The sequence below is a fragment of the Cebus imitator genome, unplaced genomic scaffold, assembly GCF_001604975.1.
Source record: "Cebus imitator isolate Cc_AM_T3 unplaced genomic scaffold, Cebus_imitator-1.0 Scaffold135, whole genome shotgun sequence".
Classification (NCBI taxonomy): Eukaryota; Metazoa; Chordata; class Mammalia; order Primates; family Cebidae; genus Cebus; species Cebus imitator.
In genome coordinates, this window is record NW_016107450.1 from 1,540,498 (window position 1) to 1,563,855 (window position 23,358).

Below are 23,358 nucleotides of genomic sequence, written 5' to 3' on the forward strand. Positions count from 1 at the left end.
CAAACATCTTATAAATAACTGTATTAGTTAATCAGTTTAAGGTCACACAGTTTTTAAAATTATCTCAATTAACTCACAGCTAAGTAAAAAAGTAACGGTTGCCCTTGTTGTTATTCAAATAAAAAATACTCTGTAAGATATGTTAACCAAAATTTGTTAAAATTAGCATATAAATGTATCAAAATATAGGTGCTAAGGGAAGCTTCTAACTCGCATGAGAATAAATTTTATTTTTACTTAATTGATGTAACTTGAGACAGAAACAAGGAAATGTGTTACTCTGGTTATCCTGCGTTGCCTTTTAAAAACAAAATGGTTACCAGTAAGACATGTGAAAGATGGTAAATAGTTTGTGGACTTCCACTACACCCTCCAAGGCCCATAAGGTCTGAGACTTCCAGAATGGGACTACTATTTGTAAACTGGGTTTTAATGTACTGCACAAATGGCTGCATGCCAGTTTTGTTCTTGCCGGCCTTCTCTAAATTGAGGCAAGTTTCTTTCTATCAGGAAGGCATGCAGAGGTCTTTTCTTTGACCTGGGTGCTTATCTGGAGAAAACACAATTTTAGGATTTCCTCAAGCTGTTTGCATAATCCCTGAAGGTGCAGATCATAAAGATTTCAAAGGCATTGAGGGACCTGAAGAAGAAATGAAAAGGTCACCTTTGCCCTTAGCTTTGTGTGTCCATCAACCAGGGAATCTATGGGCCAGGCTTACCTGTGACTCCAGGTGTGTACAGAAGGGTCCAATTTCAAAGTACTTGGGGAGCTCTTACTCTAAGACCCAAATGAGAGGTTGGGGCTTTGATTTGCAACAGAAAAACAGCCTCAAATTGTTCTGCAGTTTCCTTGCAAACTCCAAGAAATAAGATTCAGAAACCAGGAGAATAACTTTCAGCTAAAAGGTAGTGGGATTCTACTTGCTCTGTCAGCAAGAAGGGTGGGAGAACTGAGCTACAGTAACAGCTCCTGATAGGTGAGATGCAGAATATCACACTGGAGGGAACCCACTGCTGGAAAAGTGACAATTATACTTTCCTGTGGTCACTTATCAAGCCAGCATAATCTGCAATTTGTCAAAGGCATTTACCGACTTGGGTGTCATTCATTTTCACCACATTCTGAAAGGGTGTGCACAGAATCATAATTTGAACTCAAAGAGATCGTGCACTAAAACGCGAACTCTTAGGAAGAGCCATAACTGTAAAGGTGTGGAGTGCAGTTACTTACACATGTTTTCAAAAGATGAAGCAAGGGCAAGTTGATACATTTAAAGTGATTTTAGGAGAACACATATATTAGGAATGAGAAACTGGGAGATCTTGTTACTTAGGAAGGTATCTAAGATACTGTGTTAAGTGGAAAAAATAAGGATGCAATTGTATATATATAGTTATTGCAATCATGGGCAAAATGTATAGGACAGTGACTGAAAGGTATTCTTAAGAGCTAACATTGATTGTGTATTATGTGCCAGTGCTCCATACAGCAGGAATTATCACTCTTAAACCTTGCCAAAATAAAAAACCTCTGCAAAGAAGCTTTTAGAAACATTGCATAAGGATAGATGAGGAACTAAGGCTGAGAGAAGATAAAGTAACTTGCCCCAGATCACACTGTGGCAATCCGGTGGGCCTAAAAGCAGACCATCTTAACCCCCTCTATATTAGAAAAACATGGCTCTGTTGCAGTTAGCAAAGTCACATGCACATTGTTTTTTACTCTATTCTCTAGATGCTCTGAAGTGTAATTTTACTAAGTGTAAAACATTTTAGGGTGTGTATTAAGAAATTAGAACTTGAATATTCAGATTATATACTCAGATCTCATTGGACAGTAAATGTCTGACTTATTGTTAGATCAAGCACAGGAATTAGAAAGTTACCCCAAATCAGATTCAGCCAACATCTTTAAAGCACTAGCTACTGGGAGGATTAAATGGGATAAGGTATGTCAGCAGCTTAGCACAGTGCCTCCGGAACACTAATATGCACTCAACAGATATTATCTACTATTATTATTATGTGCCAGGTACCATCCTAAAGTCTCCCACATAGGTTATCTCGTTTTATACTCACAAACACTGAGTGTTTGGTTATTATTTATCTTTATTTTGCAGATGGAAAACAATGAGATTTGGAGGTTAAGTAACTCCCACATTTTTGCTCAGTTTTTAAGTGGCCCTGCCCACACCTGCGCCAGTCTCTCTCTAACACAGGTAGGGCATAGAGTCACATACTTGCCCAAACTGGTAGCACAATCTAGTGTGGATTTTCCCCACCTGTACATAAGTCCACACTGGAGAACTATCCAGGTAAGTTCAAATTTCTCATCCTGGGATTCCAAGTCCTCTGGCATCTTCCCTGCCTCTGTCTGTCAAACTCCGCTACACATTTCTTGTCCACAGATCTTCATTTTAACTAAGTTCTCCCAGTGCCTTGCACAGAGTTCTGCATTCTCTTGGTCTCACCTAATCCTCTCCATCCTTTAGGATCCAGTTCAAGTTCACCTTCTGCCAGGAAGCCCACCCACCCACATCAATCTCTCCGTCTCTTGACTTCCCACAGAATTTAGTTTCTATCTAATTATACTCCATGCCATTTAATCCCTTAAATAGTTAACATACCTACTCCACCTGGCAGAAGCTGAACAAGAAAAGTGAGGGTTGAGGGCTAAAGGTGTTTATAGGCTTATGTAACTGACAAGTCAGTGACTTTGGGGCATGACTGGATACTCAAATACACCAAGTGGGCTTGCTTGGTCATGTGGCCACCCTTATTTAGGTAAGAGTCAGCTCCACCTAGGCTGAGAATGGGCATGAGGTGGTTTTCCCCAAAGGAAAAGCAAGCAGTTCTTGTCAAAAGAAGAATAAATGGACATTGGGCAAGCAAGCACAACAGATGTCCCTTACCTTATCGAATTAAATTCCTCAGTACTTTAATAATAACTGTCCTTCACTGGTCAGGCACCAGACTGTAACCCCATTAAGAATTGTCAAGCAGTGACAGAGCTCTTATTAACCTCGTCTCCACTGAAGTGAGCCAGGCCCCAGGGCAGAGCTACAAAGGGGAGCTTACAAATCTCTGACACAGCATTTTAATACCACAGGGGATTTTTTTTCCTTTCCCACACATTGTGTTAACCCTTCGGGAACAGGGGGGAAACCCAGTGTAGAGCTCATTAGTGGCTTTCCTTCAGAGCTCTTCAAAGAGGCCCCACCATTTGCCAACATGATTTTTCTTAATATTGTGCAGACGGCAGGCTAATCCATCTTCAAATGATCTAATTGCATCTAACTGTCTCTGAAGAAACACTGCATGGAGTTGCAACGTCTTAATTGTGGGGTGTATGCAGAGTGTCTCCAAGATTACAGAGCCAAGCATTCAAACCAAAGCTGGGGAATTTCTAGTGGAAACTTTCAGGGGAAGAAAACAGAAGGTAATGATTGGCAAACTGGTAAGCTTCATCGTGTCCAGTTCTTAGGGCCCAGCCTTCATCAAACTGAAGTCATGCTTTCACTTACTGGCTGTGAATTTCCACTCAGGCTTGTAGAGGCTCTTCTATTCCTTTAAAGCCTGACACTTGCATTTACCATGGAGAAAATGTGTAAAATAAAGGAGCACCTGGAGCAGGTAGAGGTACACATAGGAGTAGTTGGGATCTTCTGACTGGTCGGGCAAGAATAAGAACCCCCAAGTGGCTAGTACTTTCTTAGGGATTCCCTGAACTTCTACTCTCTTAGCCCCATCACACGCCTTACAAAAGGCCCAATTAAATAAAACAGATTTACATAGAGGAGGTAAGCTAGAGACTGGAGATGACGCCTGGAATTTCAATGCTTCTGATAGATGAGAGACGAACACACAGTCGTGGGTCAGGTTACCATGAACACCAAAGGCTCTCTTGTAGTTAGCATTTCCTTTAAATCTTGTTTATTTTATTTATCTTGTTTTTTCATCACAACTACTCTAAGAGGGATTGAATTCTTATCTGAATTTACATTTGGGAGAAACCAGGCTCCCAGCTGAGGTCTCTGCTACAAGCTAGTGTCTAGCAGAGGTGAAATCCAGATATTGGGACCTGTGTGTTTGGAACTCCAAGGAGGACACCATCCATGAAGCCCCTCCTCAGACATGCTGCGGAGCTACTTGGAAGCTGGGTCAGGGTCATATACCAGCTGCCAGCACCCCTGAGGTTCCTGACATGTGTGGGTACAGACAACCCCGGCTCTCTCATTCCCTGGCAGGCCTGTGGGAACTATTATTTTTACTAGGATGAGGTCATGTATTAAACACTAACGTGGTTTCTGCCAGCATCAGGCCTTTAGGTCTTTGTTTTCCTCCTCCCCAAACATATTTATATTGGCCCCAGTAAACAATACCCCACTTTCCGTTCGCATTCATAATCCCTTATGTCTCATCTGGTACACAATACACGGGGAATCAGGCTGTCAGGGAAATGGCAGTAAATCTAAGGCACTTTATTAATTCCACCATCAAGCCCCTACTGACAGTGAGAACTGGCCAGGTTTGTTTGGGTCCTTGCACCAGAGTCCTTCTTTCCTGGAGATTGACTATATATATACTTCCCTCTTAATCCAGAGCCCTCAAAGAGGCTCTGTGGGCCATTTACACACAGCAACTCTTAACGAAGCCTTAGGAAGCAAGCCCCTAGTAATAGCAAACTTCTATCGAGGACTTGTCATAATGCCAGGCACCATGCAAAGTGAATGACATGAATTATCTCTTACGAGCCTTACAATTCTTTGAATAGATGCTATTATTATTCCTATATTCATAAAAGAAAAACTTCCCAGGTTATTCTGCAACCTTAGAAGTTTCTCGGCTCCAAGACAAGAAGCACTGGTGTCTTCCATTGCTTATTCAGCGTCTAGACATTAATCGAGGCCCTCTTTGTGCCAGGGGTAGAAGTTACAAAGATGAATGGTCCTGCCTAGAGAATGAAACCATGGACCACAGCATAGTGTAACATAGGGAAGCACCACGGTGGCAGGAGAGAAGAGAAAGGGAATCCCTTTCAGGATGAGCTCTGGCAACCGAGAGGAGAGAACCCCCTCCTTACTGGTTCTCCCCTCCTCTCCTAGAACACAGCTAATTGCTTCATCCCACAGAACCCTGCTTCTCCATCACTGCTGAAGGCTATGGCTATTCTAAGGGACCAAGATTATAGAGGAATAGAAAATGGTAGACTTACTCTGTCTTCATGCTGTGAAAATCAGAGACACATTCACATCCCTCTCCCTGCAGCCGCCACTCATTACCGATGATGGGAAAATCCAGATGAGGATGAAACCCATAAATACTTCTTCAGAGAGCCACCAAGGTTTATGGGTGTGTGTGGGGGGGTGAACCAGAACAGGACATGCGTTGACCACTGCCCGTGTTCTAAGCAGTTAGGCATTTTAGATGTATTTTCTGATTTGATTCCCTTTATCCTATTTATTTATTTATTTATTTAATTTAACCCTCCACACCTGCCTCCTCTTCAAGCTGTCTCAAACCCTCTTTTTTCTTTTCCTTTTTTTTTTAGATGGAGTTTTGCTCTTGTTGCCCAGGCTGGAATGCAATGGCATGATCTCGGCTCACTGCAATCTCTGTCTCCTGGGTTCAAGCGATTCTCCTGCCTCAGCCTCCTGAGTAGCTGGGATTACAGGCATATACCACCATGCCTGGCTAATTTTTGTATTTTTAGTAGAGATGGGGTTTCACCACGTTGGTCAGGCTGGTCTCGAACTTCTGACCTCAGGTGATCTGCCCACCTCAGCCTCCCAAAGTGTTGAGATTATAGGTATGAGCCACAGCGCCCAGCCAAATCTTACTTCTTTGCAACTCATCTACCCACCCTGGTCCAAGTCACCACACCACCTGTTTTCTCACCTAGACTAGTGCAACAGCTTCCTTATTGCTCTTCCAGTTCCTGCTCATACTCTTATCCACCCACCACACAGATGCCGGAGTGCTCTTTCCATTGTACGTCAGGACACATCACCCCTTTAGCTGAAACTCTCTCATGCCTTCCATGGCTCTTGGAATGATGCCCAAACGCTAGCCTACACAGCTCAGAAAGATATAGCTCCTGCTTGCCTTTCTAACCCAAAGTCACACTTTCACCATTCGCTCCTCCAATTTCGGCCACGCTGGCCTTTCTGTTCCATGATTGTGAGAAAACCACTTCCCATGTCATGGACTTTGTTCTTGCTGTTATTTTGCCTAGATTTCTTCCCCCTCCTCTCTGCAAGCCTGACTCATTCTGTTCCTCAGAGGTCAGCTCAGCCCCTTGGCAGAAAACCTTTGCTCACCAAGCTGTTAAAGTTGCTCTTTTGCTACCCCCAGACATTACTCTTTGACACATCAGCATTTCTCCTTCCTATCTTATTTACTGGTCTCCAAGTTTATTGCCCATTTCTCCTGATAGAACCAAGTTCTATGAGAAAAAAGGGCTTCCCTGGTATTGTTCACCATTATATCCCTGAAGCCTTGGCATGGCACACAGTGGCTGCTCCGTCACTATTTTTGAAAGAGCAAATGAACCCCCACAAAGATTCCTGAGATGAATATCATTATTTCCATTTTACAGATGAAAAAACAAGCATAGGCCAGGTGTGGTGGCTCACACCTGTAATCCCAGCGCTTTGGGAGGCTGAGGTGGGAGGATGGCTTTGGGCAAGGAGCTCGAGACCAACCTAGTGGGCAACATAGTGGGATCCCATCTCTACAAAAAATTAAAAAAAAATTAGCTGCTGGTGGTGGGGCACTCTTGTAGTCCCAGCTGCTTGGGACAATTACTTGAGCCCAGGAGGGTGAGGCTGCCGTGAGGCATGATTGCACCACTGCACTCCAGCCTAGGTGACAGAGTGAAACCCTCTCAAAAGAAACAAAACAAAAAACTGAAGCTTAAAGGCGGGACAAGTTTCAAATCCAGGTATGCATGGCTTCAATGCCAGGCCTCTCATTGCTACGCCAGGACGTCTCTTAAGGTCATCAAAACACAAGGAAGATACAGGTCGCAACATGGATGAACCTTGAACACATTATGCTGAGTGAAAGAAGCCAAACACAAAAGGCCACATACCATGTATGATTCCATTTATATGAACTGTCATTTGGATCCTGGACATAGGCAGGATCATGTGCCTAGATGAAATGTCCAGAGTAGGCAGATCCATAGAGACAGAAAGTAGACTAGTGGTTGCTAAGGGCTGGGAGTGGGAAAAGATGTGGAGTGACCACTTAATGGGCATAGGGTTTCTTTTTGGGTAATAAAAATGTTCTACAACTAGACAGTGGTAAAGATCATACAACACTGTGAATGTACTAAGTGCTACTGAACTGTGCACTTTAAAATGGCTAAAATTGTGTATTTCATGTCATGTATATTTTACCACAGTAATAATGATAACAATAAAAAGAAAGAGAGATTTCCGAGGAAAGCCAGGTACCCACACCTGCTTGGAGACTGGGCCAGGAGCTGTGGCCTCCCCGGCTCCTCTGTAGCGCTGGCTGCCTTCCCCATTGCCATGAACCTCTGCAGGGATCTGCCTGAGAGAGTGGTGGGTTGTTTCAAAATTAACCCTAATCTAAAAGAATAACATTTTACTCTGCAACTTCGTGGTGTTTCTCTTTGCAATTTACCCTTTCTCTTTAATCACGATGATCACCCAAACAATTGCACATGTGCACACGTGCACACGTGCACACACACACACACAAACACACACACATTTAACCCAAGAGGAAATGTAGCCTGCTGAATGCTGCTTTGAAATCCTGTCAGACTCCTGCTCCTGTTTTCTGAATTTCTATTTTTAGCCCTAAACAGAAAACTGATTCAAACATGTACTATTCTGGAGAAGTTATGAGTTCTGTAGTGCTTTGGGCAAGGAAAGTCTCTCCGAAACAACAAAGTAATGGAAAACAGAGATGGGAAGAAGATATGTCACAAATTTCATGACGGATCTCAATTGGGCAGAGCCCAACAAAAGTTGTTTGTTGTGCAAAAAGAACTTTAAAGATAATAAAGTGGACAATATTAAAGAGACACTTTTCAGCAAATACATAGTGGAATTTGATTTTTTACAAGTTCCCTCTCCACAGTTAAAAAAAATAATAATGAAATTGGTCACCTGAAATCAGAATTAAATAAATGTCCTACAAAAAAACGTTTACACAAGTTTAACAGAATCTGTACTTGCAACTCTGGACAGGTATAAAACTACTTTCTATTTAGCTTACAGAATATAAAACCTTTCACACAAAAACAAAATCAATTGATTAAAATTTTGAAAAATTGCAGAAACTTTTCTTCAGCTTTTGATGAGGCATGAGATATAAGAGAAACTCGAAAATATGTATTTTGGGTATGTTTACATTAAAGGGCTTTCAAATTCACAAAGAAATGTCAATTTGCAGCTTGTAAAATGGAACTCGGGGGGTACTGTACAATCTTCTACATCTGTCAAAGAATTTTAGTTAGGTATGAAAAAGATAGTTTCTATCACAATGGATGGTACTCTAGCCATTAGGTCAAAATAGATTTAGTGAAATTTTAAAACAAAACTGATGGTTCTCTCATTGCTTTCTTGTACTTTGTGATACAAACTGAAAATATACGTGCTTAGTTTTCTGAAACAAACTGTATAAATTAAGATGTCATGGATACAGTTGCCAAAATCATTTCATATATATGTGCAAATAGAATCATTGATAGTTTGCAGAGATATTGAAAAAAAACAAAGGCAATGGATTTAATTCTTTGCCAGTGCTTGCTAATTGACTGCAGAAGAGTTTTACAAAGGTTTACTGTCCTGCTAACTCCACTTCAAGACTTTCTTGAAATGGTAGGATAGTTGCCAAATAATAATCAAATAAAGAAAAAAATGGCAATATGATTTACATTTTTGCACTGACACTACATTGCATATGAACAAACAATATGCAGCTTCAGGAAAAGGAAAAGCTTACTGTAATCTAGTTAGACAGGTATAAGAATGTATGTTGCAACTGAGGCTTTTCGCAATACAAATCAACAATCATTTTTTAATACATTTAACACGAATCAATATGCCAAAGATTTTAATTGCAATTAACAGCATTTTGTCAATTGCTTGCATAAACTACAAGAAGAATTTAAATGTTTTGTTGACATTGATGAATTTAGTTTTCCTTTCAATTTATGCAATATCCCTTTGAATTTGATATAAATAATACTGAATTGATACAAGATTTAGTGAATTTATTTAACGTGGATGGAAATAGTTTGAAAAATGATACACTGTGGTTGAAAGTCAATTCAGTTATTCTAACAATGATTAACCAGTTTGTCAATGTGATGCAAAAATTAAAAATAATATTTTGGCATTTGATTCAGTTACTAGAAAACTGAGTATACCTGAAACAACTTGGGAATGTGAACCTATGTTTTTAATTATTCCTGTTATAAAATGTAAGTACAGATCACGTATGGCTTTTTCCTTTTCTCTTCTTTTTTTCTTTCTTTCTTTCTTTTTTTTTTTTTTTTTTTTTTTTTTTTTTTTTTTTTTTTTTTTTTTTTTGTGAGACAGGCCTCCCTCTGTTGCCCAGGCTGGAGTACAGTGGTACAATTTTGGCTCACTGGAACCTCTGCTTCCTGGGCTTGTAGCCTTCCCACATCAGCCTCCCAACTAGCTGGGACTACTGGCAAGTGCCACCATGCCAGGCTAATTTTTGTATTTTTTTATTAGAGACAAGGTTTTACCATATTGCCCAGGCTGGTCTCCATCCAACTCCTGGGCTTGAGGGATCCACCAACCTGGGCCTCCCAAAGTGCTGGGATAACAGGTGTGAGCCACCGCACCTGGCCTCAAGTATTTCTAAAGAAAATTTAGCATCTGAATTAAGATGTGCTGTAAATATAAAATACAGGTACACACTGGATTTTGAAGACTTAGAAAAAAGAATATGAGATATCCCATTATAATAATTATATAATGTATATGTGTATCAAAAGATTATCATGTATACCTTAATTATATATCATTGTTACTTGTCAATTATATCTCAATAAAGCTGGGTAATAATTTTATATTGATTTCATGTTGAAATTATAATATTTTAGATATGTTGGGTTAAATAAAATATATATTAAAATTAATTTTATGTGTTTCTTTTAACTTTTTAAATGCATCTTAAGGCTAGTCCAAGTGCAGTAATGTTTACAACTGAATGATCACGACCAGTTGCAGACTTCGCTGTTCCTTCTCCACTCTCACTGCTTCACTTGACTAGCCTTAAAATATCTGGCTTAAAAGTGAGTTTAAAATTACATACGTGGCCTGTAAGACGTTTCTAGTGGACAGCATTGCTCTAGAGACACAGATAAGTATCACAGCATTCCCTCGTGCTATATTTTAATGGCCTTGAGAGAAAGTTGGAGTTTCACGTAGGCACATAGGACAGCTACCCTGCCAGTCTTAGAATAATTAGTAGAAGACAAGAACATCAGAAATTAGCCACAGAAATAACAGGCCATCCACTGAAGTAATAGACATTTGTAATGACTGAATCATGAGAATTTTCCTATTATCTATGGAACACGTCCCATCCCAGTGGCAAGTATTTATACCTGGATGACTTCACCATTGTTCAGGTTCTAAGACTGGGTTGCTGACTTACATACTAAGCAAGGCCAAGAGGGTTGAAAAGCACAGGGTGATCCCAGCTGGCCTGAATTGACCCCAGACTAATCTTCAGAATCACTAACTATCGGCAATCACTATGAAATGTATTTACTAAAGGTAAGTGATGGTCTGAAACTATGAGTCTTGAAGTTGTTTGGCGTAGGCTATATCAGTCAGTTAGCATTATTTGGTAATAATAATTGGAGGTATGATTTGCACCTGGTTTCAGTGGAGTCTTGGGGCTTCAATCATTGAGGTGTATGTCACACAGCTGGAATGTGCCCATGCAAATTGGCTCACTATAAGTGACCTCCACTACTGGATTTCTTGGAACCCAAGTTTTGCATATGTATGCCAATAAAGGTTCAAGACCTGCAGATAGTGTCCTGTGCAACCCAGTTTTAGGGGGATAAAGAAGCTTGTATCTGCTATCTCTGTGATCCCTGCATTCCCTATCTGTCTTCTGCTGTTACTGTGTTGTTTCCCTTATCTGTAATAAAAATACCCCATGAGAATAAACTGTTTCAGTGTTGTGAGCCCTTTCAGCAATCAAACACTTAAGGTGACTAAATGTGTAATTTAGGTAAGAGTTCATCAACTGATCATCTCCCCACAATAAGGACAGGCAGTATAGCAGACTGGCCAAAGTCGGAGCTCTGGAGTCCACCTGCATGGGCTCAAATCAAAACCTCATCCTTTGCTGATTCTCCTTGAGTGAGTAAATGGGGAACTCATAGTCTATCAATTCTTGTTCAAAGTTTTATAAAAACGCCTGGCACACAGTAGCACTTAGTGTTCACCACAGTTAGCAAATTCTGTCTTTGGAGTCCCAAGAAGCAAATATCTACAAGTTTACTGTCTCTGTTTTTAGCCTTCAAGAGTTCATAAATATTGAGGTCTAGATCAGAGCACCCCTCTACACAGTAAAAAAGTACTTGTTATGATAAAGAGCAAAGGTATGATGATTTATCAACTTTTTTATTGTGCTAGATAGAAAACAAAAACACCAGGGTACCTAATCAAAGCTATTAGATGGCTGTAAGATCAAAGGAGATAAGAAAAAATATTCTAAAAATTACAGACAGTACTCTAAATACGAGGTTTGCTTATTCCTGTTCCTTTTTAGCTTTTCTTGTGGAGTTTCACTCCCTTCAAAGCTTTGTCCACCAACTTAGCCAAATGTGCCATTATGTCTGCCCCCTCAGCCTTGACCTTTGCAACAGGCCTCTCAGTTCCACAATCCAGACTGTCCACTGAATGGTTTTACCTGAAGGCTGGGCAGGAGTTGCAGCTTTGAATGCTTTATCTTCTCCCCAGCCTGTTTCTCCAAGGCTGCCTCTAGGCCCAGCTTTCTAGGTCATGGAAATCAATCCAGGGGATGAGAGCTGTTGCAGAGCCTATTTGTCTTCAGATCTGTTCCTTGCCCATTTCCTGCTTGGGTCAGCAGGGTAGATGACCTCTGCAGGCTGTGATTCTCAGGCTCCCTGTGTCATACAGTTTCTTGCAGCATTCCGCTAATGAGAGAAACTGGCTGGCATTTGAAAGTGGGAAGGAAGAGAGCAGCCAAGCTGTTTCTCCCCCTTGTTTTTACCTTTGGTGATAACTCCAGCAGTAGAAGCACCTTCTTATGACTCCAGCGCCCAAAGAACAGACATGCCGCCAATCAAGGCTCCAAAGATGACCCCAAACCTAGGCGCTGGTAAAACTACCCCTTCTGTTTTTCCCTCCAGCCTAGGTGTAGCTGGGGCCTCTGTCTGTTGCTGATGCTGCAAAACCATTTCTTGTTTGTTTTGGCAAACTTCATCACCTGTGTAACCAATTCCCTATATTAAAATCCCTGTGTTAAGTGGTCTAGAATTTATTCTGCTTTCCTGATTGGACCCTGATAATGCAGTATGCATGTCACCATCCAGGCACAGAGTTTCTGCTGCTGCAACTCCTTTGGTGTCTACAATATGGTGTTTGGGCAGAGAGAGAGAGAGGTAGAGCTGGGCTAAGGCAAGTTACCTTCAGGTGAGAAGAGATGGGAGAGGGTCCTTCTCAAATCTGGTTGCATGAACATGACATCACGTGGGGTGATTTGATAAAATATCATGACTGGGCATCACTCTGAGAGATTCTGATTTTACTTATTTAGGGTGGAACTCAGGTATATGCAATGTATAAAGGTCCCTGGGTGAATCTAAGGTCAAGACTGAGTTGAGAACCACTGCCCTAGATAATGAGACCCCAGCTGCTGTTGCTTTTGGAGCATGTGTGAATGTGTGAATGAGTATGTTTGGGTGTGTATGGGACAGAGAGACAGAAAGAGGAGAGCAACAGATATTAAACTATCCATAAACAAATTTTTAAAAATTGTTTTAAAGAGGAGAGCAATTAGATAAAACTGTAAACATTGACACCGACAAAGACCAGAGGCTTAATAAAGAAAGAAGAAACCTGCACATTAGACTGAACGGGGGGATTAGAATATGCCATCCCCACATTATGCTTCACTGGCATATTCATAATTTGGGGCTGAAGGCAATTGAGAAACAAAAGATTCAGGAAGGGCTCTCTGTCTTCCTCCTTTCTAGTAAAAATCAGGGCATAAATTTCCTGTGAGGAAGGTCTTCTCCCTAAACCATGAAGAAGAAAACATTCTTGCCACAGAAGATAATGAGTTAATGATGAGATGAATCTGTACAAACAAACCTTGCTAACATAACACTTCTTTTCCATTAGTTTCCTCCACGCATTTTCTAGCCTCTTTCCCTCAACTTACCACCCTATCCCAAACCTCTTCTTCCTTTGTCTTATCATCTCCCCACAATTTATCATGCTTGGCTACAAAGGTATATGAGCCCCTGGGTCTAACCGCATCTTTGGGGTTTTACTTCTTTCTAAGAACCCCCCCGTGTCATGTAAAAATATTAACTTCAAAAAAATTTGTATGTTTTTTATTCTGTTAATCTGTCTTTTGATAATTCATTTCATAGGCTCCAGCCACAGAACCTAAGAGGGTAGGGGAAAGTCTCTCCTCCTCTACAAAGTCAAAGGCTAATTACATGCATCATTTATGCAAAGAACTGATCATTATGCTTAGCCACCCTTTAACATCATCAAGAGTATTCATAACATTTCATTAGCTATGTTTGTTGTAAGATTCAGTTGTTTCCCTCAAAAAGCTCTATTCGTGTATAAGATGTGATGAATCAATAACAAACCTGCATTCATAAGTCACATGTGCAAAGCCAGAGATCCTATTTTCTTATCAGCCTTTGGAGCCTACCAGTCAGGTAACAAGGTCAGTGCTTTAAAAACACCCATGTGAAGACACTGGGAGGCTGCATCCATCACCACACTGCCTCCTGCTGCGATCTTTTCATTAGATTTAAAACACAGGCACTCACCCAACATAGCCAGAGCCTAGTGAAGAAACATGGGGAGAAAATTCTGTTCTATTTAACAGGAGGCAAGTAGAGTCTTCTACTGACCAGCAAAAGGAACAGTAATCTCCTTGGCACCCAGGAGGGCACAATACCACAACCACTTCAGAATTTGAGAGAGAGTTTCTAGGTAGGAGTTCCCTGTGAAAATCTTTCACACTGTTTGAAACTAACTAGATAAGACCTTGTTTAGAATGTGTAAGATAGAACTTCCTGACAGATAAAAGAAGGTCATTAACATCTCAAGGTAGGTAAAGAGGATCTAGGAGCAAATTGCATGAAATTCAGAGCAACGAAAAAAATCTTACTATAATAGAAGAAATATTGAGTTTCAATTAGTCATAAAATGTAGATTAAAAAAAATCGTAAAAGACCTCGAGCTCAAGTGCATCACTTTACAAATAAAGAAACTTTAGGCCCAGAGAAAGTAAGCAATTTGCCCAGGGTCACTGGCTAGTGAATTATACAGAAAGAACTAACATCCGGCCAGGCACCTCTTCTCTAAACCCCTGCTTCTCTAAGTGTGTGAACCAGCATTAGCACCTGCTGGGAGAGTGTAAGAAATGCAGTCTCAGGCCCCCTCCCAGACGTGCTCTTTCAGAACTTGCATTTTAACAACAACCCCAGGTGATCTATATGCACATTACAATTTGAGAAGCACTACTGTAAACTACACTTTGATTTATCTGGGGTTTTTTGGTTCACCTACAGCCAGGGTTGGAGTAGACATTTTCTCCATTCCTGGAGCACTACTTGTTCTGGAACCTATTGTAGAAGCTGATACGAAAACTTATAAATGCAGGAAAGGAAAGTGTAAATGATGTAGAATGAGGACTTCTGACTGGTTTTGTTACCGACACCCACTTCTTGACTTAAAAACAGCTAATCAAAGACCGGAAACACAAAAAAACTTGGTAAAAATGTGTTGAACAAATAAAAAACCTTGTCATATGTGAAGAAAAGATTTCAGGATACAGACTTCCAACATTTAATTTAACACACATTTGTTGAGCATCTACTATGTACTAGCTGCAGTGCTAAGTGGAAGATACATTCATTACTAATAGACTGTGAGAAACAGACTGAGAAACTCACAGCCTGGTGAACAAGCTCTCAGAAAGTGTGGCAAGGATGTATCTTCACCCTTCTCCGTTTACATGTGCCATGCACACAAAGATACCCCTTGCCAATATTCACAAGTACTGTTTTAACTGGAAGCTTTCCACACCTTATTCATACAGTGGGGATTGTTGAGTGATGGGGGTGGATTGGGACATAAGAGCTTGGCTTCTCAACCTTCTGTACTTTTTGCTTACTCCTCTACTGGATTGGGAAATCCTTCTTATCTAATCTTTCCACACATTCCATCCAACTGCTCCTTCTGTGCAGAGTGCGGAGTCTAAGGTGGTTTGATGAAGAGATGGAGGTTAGCTGCTTTACTGGAGCAACAGCCCTTTGTGTCCTGGCCCAGCTGCCAAGTGACTTCCTGGTCTCCACTCTACAAGATGCCTCACCCCTCAAATGCCTGAGTAGCTGTGTTGAAAGTTATCCTTGAGTTTATCTTGGGTTGGATATTACATTATCACCTCTTCGGTTGGGCTAGCACCCAGCTACACTTCTTCACTATGGTTAACACTTGGAAGTGGATAAAAGAGGAAAATAATTCATCAAAAGCTGGTCACTTTGCTCTTTGCAGAAAGGGACTTTAGCCAAAGGCCAATGAGAGAAAAGAAAATAAAGGCTTCAAGGTCTCTGGTTGGGGTTAACAGCTGGGAATATTATCCAACAGAAGAACTCTGGCTGGAAAAAAGGCATAGCCTCTTTGCTCAGATAACATTGATGATGATAATATTAGTAATATTATCAAACTCCTAATATGTGTCAGTTACATAGCTAGCTGCCATATATGCATCACCTTATGTCATTTAATCTTCTCAACCGCCCTATGAGATAGATACTTTATTTTATTTTTTATCATGTCCTTTTTATAGACCGATTCTGCAGACCACAGAAGGTAAAAGAAAGAAAGAAAACTTAAATTCATTCAATGCTAATTACATACCAAGTCCCATGTTAGGATTTCTTATATGTTATAAGATAGGTGAGAGAGTGATAGATAGGAGAAAAAGCTAATGCTTGTTATGAATGGAATTGTATGGCTTAATGTGCCCTATTCCCATTTGCCTCTCTCAAGGTCTGCAGTAACCATGAAAACTAGAAGCCCAGCAGTCACTAGAGGAGGCAGGATGAATTTGGAGAGATTTTCTTAAACCTCTTGCCAAAGGGTAGGAGACTTACTGGTTTAGGGAAATTTCTGTCTAATCATTAACTGGTTACTAGATTGAGTAGACACACACACACACACACACACACACTCTCTCTCTCTCTCTCTCTCTCTCTTTCTCTCTCTCTCTCTCTGTCTCTGAGATGGAATCTCACCTTGTCACCCAGACTGGAGTGCAGTGGTGAGATACTGTCTTACTGCAACGTCCACCTCCCAGGTTCAAGTGATTCTCCTGCCTCAGCCTCCTGAGTAGCTGGGATTACAGGCCCATTCCACTATGCCTGGCTAATTTTTATATTTTTAGTAGAGACGGGATTTCACCATGTTGGTCAGGCTGGTCTTGAACTCCTGACCTCATGATCCACTTACCTTGGCCTCTCAAAATGCTAGGATTACAGGTGTGAGCCACTGCACCTGGCTAAGATTTCTCTCTTTAAAGGGAGTACATGACAGAGAATACAGGCTATACAAAATTAGTTCAGGAAATTCACTAAACAAATAGTAAAAACAACACACAGCAACATCAGAGGAGAGGCAATCTTATTTTAACAGTTGTCATAGTACACTATTTAAACATCCAGTTTTCAACAAAAGTTAGTTCTTTGCCTACTAAATTGGCAAAACTTTAGTTAGACAGCCAGTCTGACCAAGGGGAAAAAAAGAAGACACAAATTATTAAAATTAGGAATGAAAAAGGGACTATCATTACTGATGTTACAGAAATTAAGAGAATGATAAAGGAATAAAATAACTCAGATAATGTAGATGAAATTGAAAAATTTCTAGAAAGACATAAACTACCAAAACTGACTCAAGAAGAAATAGAAAACTTGAATAGCCCTATAACAGGTGAGAAAGTTGAATCAGTAATTTAAAAACTTTCCACAATGAAAAATTCAGGCCCAAATTACTTTTCTGGTGATTATACCAAACATTTAAATAATTAACAAAAATCCTTTAAAAATTATTCTTAAAAAATGGAAGATAAAAGAATACTTCCCAACGTATTCTGAGACCAATATCAGAACTAGAAGTTCTAGAAGTTTGCCAGAATTTTTCTGTATTCATTGGCTTATAGATGCATCTCCCCAACCTCTGTCTTTGTGTTCACATGATATCCTTCCTATATGTGTAGCCCTAAATTTCCCCTTTTTATAAGGACACCAGTCATATTGTATTGGAATCCACCGTGATGACCTCATTTTAACTTCATTATGTCTGCAAAGACATATTTCCAAATAGGGTCACATTCTGAGGTACTTGGAAATTAGGACTTCAAGATACATATTTGGGGAGAACACAGTTCAACTCATAACACTTGATATTGCAAAGTTTTTCTCAGCCTTACAAAACTCTTGCAAATGTTATTCTAATCCGTGAGCACTTTCAGAAACATTGGTTGCAATATAATGAAAATAGATGTTTGGTAATATTGGGAATGATAGTTTGTTGTGCAAGAATCTTCTGCATTCAAACTGAGAGGAAGAATTTGACAAATTGGTTAATCTATCTTTTCTCCTGCTGAAGTGGTTCTGCCACTGCAGTTTTTCCTAGGCTCTAAGAAGTATTCATCTCCTCCACTGGCAGTATCACAATACACAAAACTTTGACAGTATACAGTTGTGGTCACCTTCTTTTCCAAGGACAGAGGACAAGACACGTAGAGAAATGTTCCCTGGACCAGAACAATGCTGGTCACAGCAGTGGATGTCTAAGGTTTTAGTTACATTGTGTGAGAACTCATTGTCAAATCCCAAGAGGCGGAGGGTTCCATGCACAATCTTTATCCCATGAATACATTGATCTCATACTTCTAGCCTCCAGAACTATGAGATACTAAACTTCCATCGTTTTGCCATGCAGTTTGTGATACTTTCCAGTAGCCCAAGAAAATTAACATGTTAAACAATTCATATTATTCTTAAATTTGTATAAACCTAGGATAATGTATATGAAGCACGATACTGATTTATATGACTAAATTATAATATTTTGTAACATATTCTGCAATAATAATTATTTGTCATATATGATTCCATTTCTGTGTTTTAACATGGCATGTAAAATTCTTAGTTCATTTACAAATTTAAGTATCACTTTAGGAATTTTATTGATAACTCTAGTTCCACTGGCTCCGGGCAGTGAAGTTTCTCCAAATTAAAATTAGTTTTACGATGTAAGAATTCCAGCAGGGCATGGTGGCTAGCACCTGTATTCCCAGCTATGTAGTCCCAGCTACTTGGGAAGCTGAGGTGGGAGAATTGATTGAATGCAGAGGCAGAGATTGCGGTGAGCCAAAGTTATGCCACTGCACTGCAGCCTGGATGACAGAATGAGACCCTGTCAAAAAAAGAAAAAAAAAGAAAGAGAAAAAGAGAGAGAGAGAGAGAGAGGAAGAAGAAAAAGCAAGAATTACAAGGACTTAAGAAATTTGTCCAGACCTGTGCAATGGTGAATAGTTCACGCCTATAATCCCAGCATTTTGGGAGGCCGAGGTAGGTGGGTAGCTTGAGGTCAGGAGTTCAAGACCAGCCTGGCCAACATGGAGAAACCCCATTTCTACAAAACATAGAAAAATTTGCCAGGCATGGTGGTCCATGCCTGTGGTCCCAGCTACTCAGAAGGCTGAGGTGAGAGGATGGCTTGAGCCCAGGGGGCAGAGATTGTAGCGACCCGAGATCACATACCACTGCACTCCAGCCTGGGTGATAGAGACAGACCTTGTCTCAAAAAAAAAAGGAAAAGAAAAAGAAATTGGTCTAATTTAGCATGCTATCAATAGAATATATACTGTAAAACTCTTGTATAAAATAACTTAGGAAGTCATTTTTCTGAAAAGAAGGGAAACAAATTTTTATGGAACTAATATATAACAATCTGTGAATTATATATAATATCTTTGGCCCATGAACAGAACATACAGACATGTATAATAATGATTAAAACAGTCATTTTTGATAGTTCCTGGCAGTCATTTAAAAAAACCCATAACTTTATATGGATTTTAAAAATTTTATCATTATAAAGGTATATTTGACACTGTGGAAAGATAGAACATATTTTATTTAGCAATTTTGCTAGCTTGATTTATAACATTTAAGTATTTAGACATATGGTATGTGAACCTCTACTTGCACTCATGGCCCAGGCCCTGTCATTGTAAGGGGTGGGCCAGGACCCATGAAAACTAAAGCTATGAACAGAAACCAAACTAAAATGTCAAGACTGCTCCTACTATAAACTAAAATATCACTCTGAAGGCTTCATGTAGAAACCTGATGCAGTCCCTCAGAGGAAATGACAGGTACCTTCCTGGGCCATCGTCCCAAGGGTCCCTACAGGCTCTTCCCAGGCAGGAGTTGTGTGGTCCTGTTGCCTCAATGGACATCAGCTCTCACCAGGTTTCATATGCCTAACATATTTCATGGTTCTTATGTTCTGAATGTTAGGGTTACATCATGGATGCTCCTTTTATTTCTTTTGCAGTAACCTTGTGCCACTGTCAAATAAACAGAGCAATTTATAACTGTACTGCACTCCTCTTTTGGAAATAGTAGTGTGCAATTTGACAAAAAATCTTCAGAGGAGCCTCAATGTTGTGATATTCCCCATGGGTATCATTTTGTTATCTTTTGCCTGTCCCCTTCGTGAGAGGGTTGGCTGCTTATTGAGGGCTACTCTGCGGCTAGGGATGGGAACCAGCATTTTATTTGAGAGTTAGTCTCAGGAAGTGAAGAACTCCTAGAGACAGGGGAAGTGGTGGCAATTAAGATAAGAGATAAAAGCAGGATGTATTACCAGGAAAGAAAAAAAAAGGTACCAAAAAGCCAACTAGGAATGCCAAAGAGAGAACTGAGGCATGATCGCAAAAGGCCCCATGGGATTTCCAATTTGAATTGTATTTATTGTAACTTCCTGCAAGCAAATATGGGAACTATACCATTCATGCCATTACTGACTAATGTAATAGATAATCTGACAGCTAATATAAAACACAGATGCCGGACATCAAAGGATACCTTAGCTGTGGTTGAACATCTTTAAGGAACTTCAATACCCTCTCCATAGATATCAGTTCACAACAGTGGCATAAAATCATTGCATAAAATTAAAAACCGTGAGAGACCTAGATTGGGTTCATCAGAAAGACAGCAGTGAAGAATGAAAACTTCAAGAAGGACACAGAAGGGTATAACCATAATTTTGATAATAAAAAAAGAACTCTAATGCAAATACAACAGGCTGAAAGTCAACAGCACAGTACTTAATAGTAAAGGCAGATCAGTGAACCACATTAATCAGCCCAGGATATAGATTATCAGCCACATTTGAAACACAGATTAACAGGAACAAATAAGGTACCAGGATGGGAGGCATTTTTATAAGTAACAAAAGTTTTAATCTTTGTTTAAATAAGACTTCAAAAGGATTCCACATATAACCAATGGTGAAACCATTTAAAAAAAAAAAAAAAAAACAGATTAGCATCAAGAAATGCAAGGCCGAGTGACCAAATTTCTGACCTATTTTAAGATCAATCAGCATTTTCTACCTGGGCAAGTAGAATGCAATTAGCACTTGAGTGATTTTAAAGACTCTTTTACAGTTGCCTTTAACTGGTTGGTGAAATAGCAGGACTCTGTGGCTGAAGGCCAATGTTTATTTTTACCCATTACCTATTTCATTAATGGGATTGTGGGCCCCTGGGCCTCCAGGCACACACAAATGTATTAAAATACCCTACACTGTAATTTAGTGGCACAGAGGGGATTGGAGCAAATTAAGTGGCTGTTATATTTGCCATGGGTGTAGTCTAGATCAGACATTTTGATGCTTTTGTGGCAGAGCCCAGTAAGTTTTATTTCAGAAGTCTACAAAGAATGGAGGTTTTTTTTCTTGCAGAGGACGAGTTTTAATAAGTGGGTCCTTCCACTCAAATAAAAATATACATAAAGAAAAATGCCCCAAGTAGCTACTCTTAAAGTGAAAGATGAGAATCCTTTCGCCAGGACAAATGCACCAACAATAGCATCAGTGAAAGAAATTGGATCTTTAGACTCCATTAACAAGGGACTCAAAATGAATCAAACCTCCGGGAAACTCTCAATCCAACCTTGGGACTTTCCTCCCCAGTATGTTAGAACTTCTGCCTATGAATTCTTTAAAGGGAGTAAAAAACAAAGTGATTACCTAATTGTTGCCCTGATTGATAATTAAAGCATCAAAATAGCTTGCAGAAACATAGACAGATCCTCAGAGTAAAGGTTCCTAGGCTAGCACTATACCATTTTTTGTTTGATTTTTACTAAATCGATCCATTTTTGCCACTGAGTGTTAAATCCCTTCTAAAATAGTAAATGAAAGATTTTTGCTTTGATCATTCAGAACCAACATTAGTACACTTGAGAATTCTGCCAATGGTGGTCTCCTGTGAGTCTTCACAGCAGAGAACAAGGAAGATGGAATGAGGGCAGGGCAAAACGGAATGACATCTGGAAACACAGTGTTTTGGCCCAAGAAGAGGACAACATTGCCTTTGCCCTAGAAAACTGTGGAGAAACACTTAGAAATGACAAGAAAGGAGACAAAAATACTTACGAGTATCCTGGACTTGCAGTGGGAGGGGGACCTGAAGAAATGAAAGAAAAACAAAAGAAACAGTCAGCCTGGGTTACTGGAGGGTGAGTATGGATACAGTCAAATCATTACAAATTAAAATTCTCAACCACCCAGAGGTAATATTTATTTTTCTGGAATTTATTGTTTTGCTCTATTCCCCCAACCACCTCTATGAAAAAAAAATACCAGTGAGAATGTGTCTATGTGTCACAATTCACGGTCTGAAAATGCTAAGACAAGTGCTAAAAAATGAGTTAATAGAGTAAGCATCCTCAAACTATGCAGGGAGTTTCCAGTGGGCTGAGTGGTTGCATGAGGGTGTTATTTGCAACAGTGAGTGAGGCTTCTTTTTAGTCCTTGACGGCAGGAAAAGGGCTATGCATGCTGCAAACATTTCCAACTTCTTGGATAAGGGGCATCCTTGCTGAGACGTGCTCAATGGCATGATGGTTTCACATAGGGCTGTGAGATCAGAAAGATCCAGACCTCATTCCTGCTCTGCTGTTTACTAGCTGGGTAACATGGTAATTAACTGCTGGGCCTTGGTTTACTTATTTGTAAAATGGGTACAACTGTGCCACGTTTAGGGTTGTGGGCACAGAATACATTCTCCGTAAGTGTGCATTCCTTCCTTCCTGTCCCTGCAGACTCCAGCCATCCTACCACATTGGGCTGACCGTTGAAGTCCATCCCCAGTAGGGGTCTGCTTACCAAACTTGACAAATAAGACTCCAGTGGTAGAAACCACCTTCTTGCCGTTTGTTGCCACGCACTGGAAGTAGCCCGTGTCTGTGGTGTCGAGGTTTCTGATCCGCAGCCGAGAGCCATAGATGGTGGTACGAAAGGAGATCCTCCGGGGCTCCTGCACCACAGGAGCATCATTTTTGAACCAGCGGATGGTGGGAGGGGGATTCCCAGAGACTTTGCAGTGCAGTTCTGCTGTCTGGCCCAGGGACGTGGTGATGTTATTCATTGGTTCATCCAGGATCAGATAAGAATCTGTGAACACAGAGAGGAGGCAGGTGAGAGGGGCAGACAGCTGCAGAGTGCTTCCAAGCAGCCAAATCACCTCTAGTGTCCCCTCTGGATCACAGAGAGGCTGAGCAGGAGAAGCAGGTTAGACAGACGAGGACTGAAACAATCACATTGACCAAGACCATAGGACTGCTAAATAATCACCCATAGAGCCTGCTGCTTGGAAGAAAAATTGTTACTAATTAGAGTGTAAAACCCAAAGTCTCCAAATGACTACATGGATGAGCTTTCATGCTTCAGATCATGAAAATCATATATACTCCTTGTTCCAAATTCCAACATAGCAAAAGAGAGAGAAAATAAAGATCACCTCAAA

At 40.3% G+C, this 23,358-nt stretch overlaps 1 protein-coding gene across 1 annotated transcript in view; it reads right to left on the reverse strand.

Moving 5' to 3' along the window:
* Positions 1–23,358, reverse strand: part of ROR1 (receptor tyrosine kinase like orphan receptor 1) — a 404,583-nt gene that overhangs the window by 102,787 nt on the left and 278,438 nt on the right. Inside the window, exons 3-4 of the mRNA XM_017541538.2 lie at positions 22,719–23,006; positions 21,987–22,017 (exon numbers count right to left, since the gene is read on the reverse strand). Coding sequence (XP_017397027.1) covers positions 21,987–22,017; positions 22,719–23,006 — 319 coding nt within the window. The remainder of the gene's footprint in view (positions 1–21,986; positions 22,018–22,718; positions 23,007–23,358) is intronic.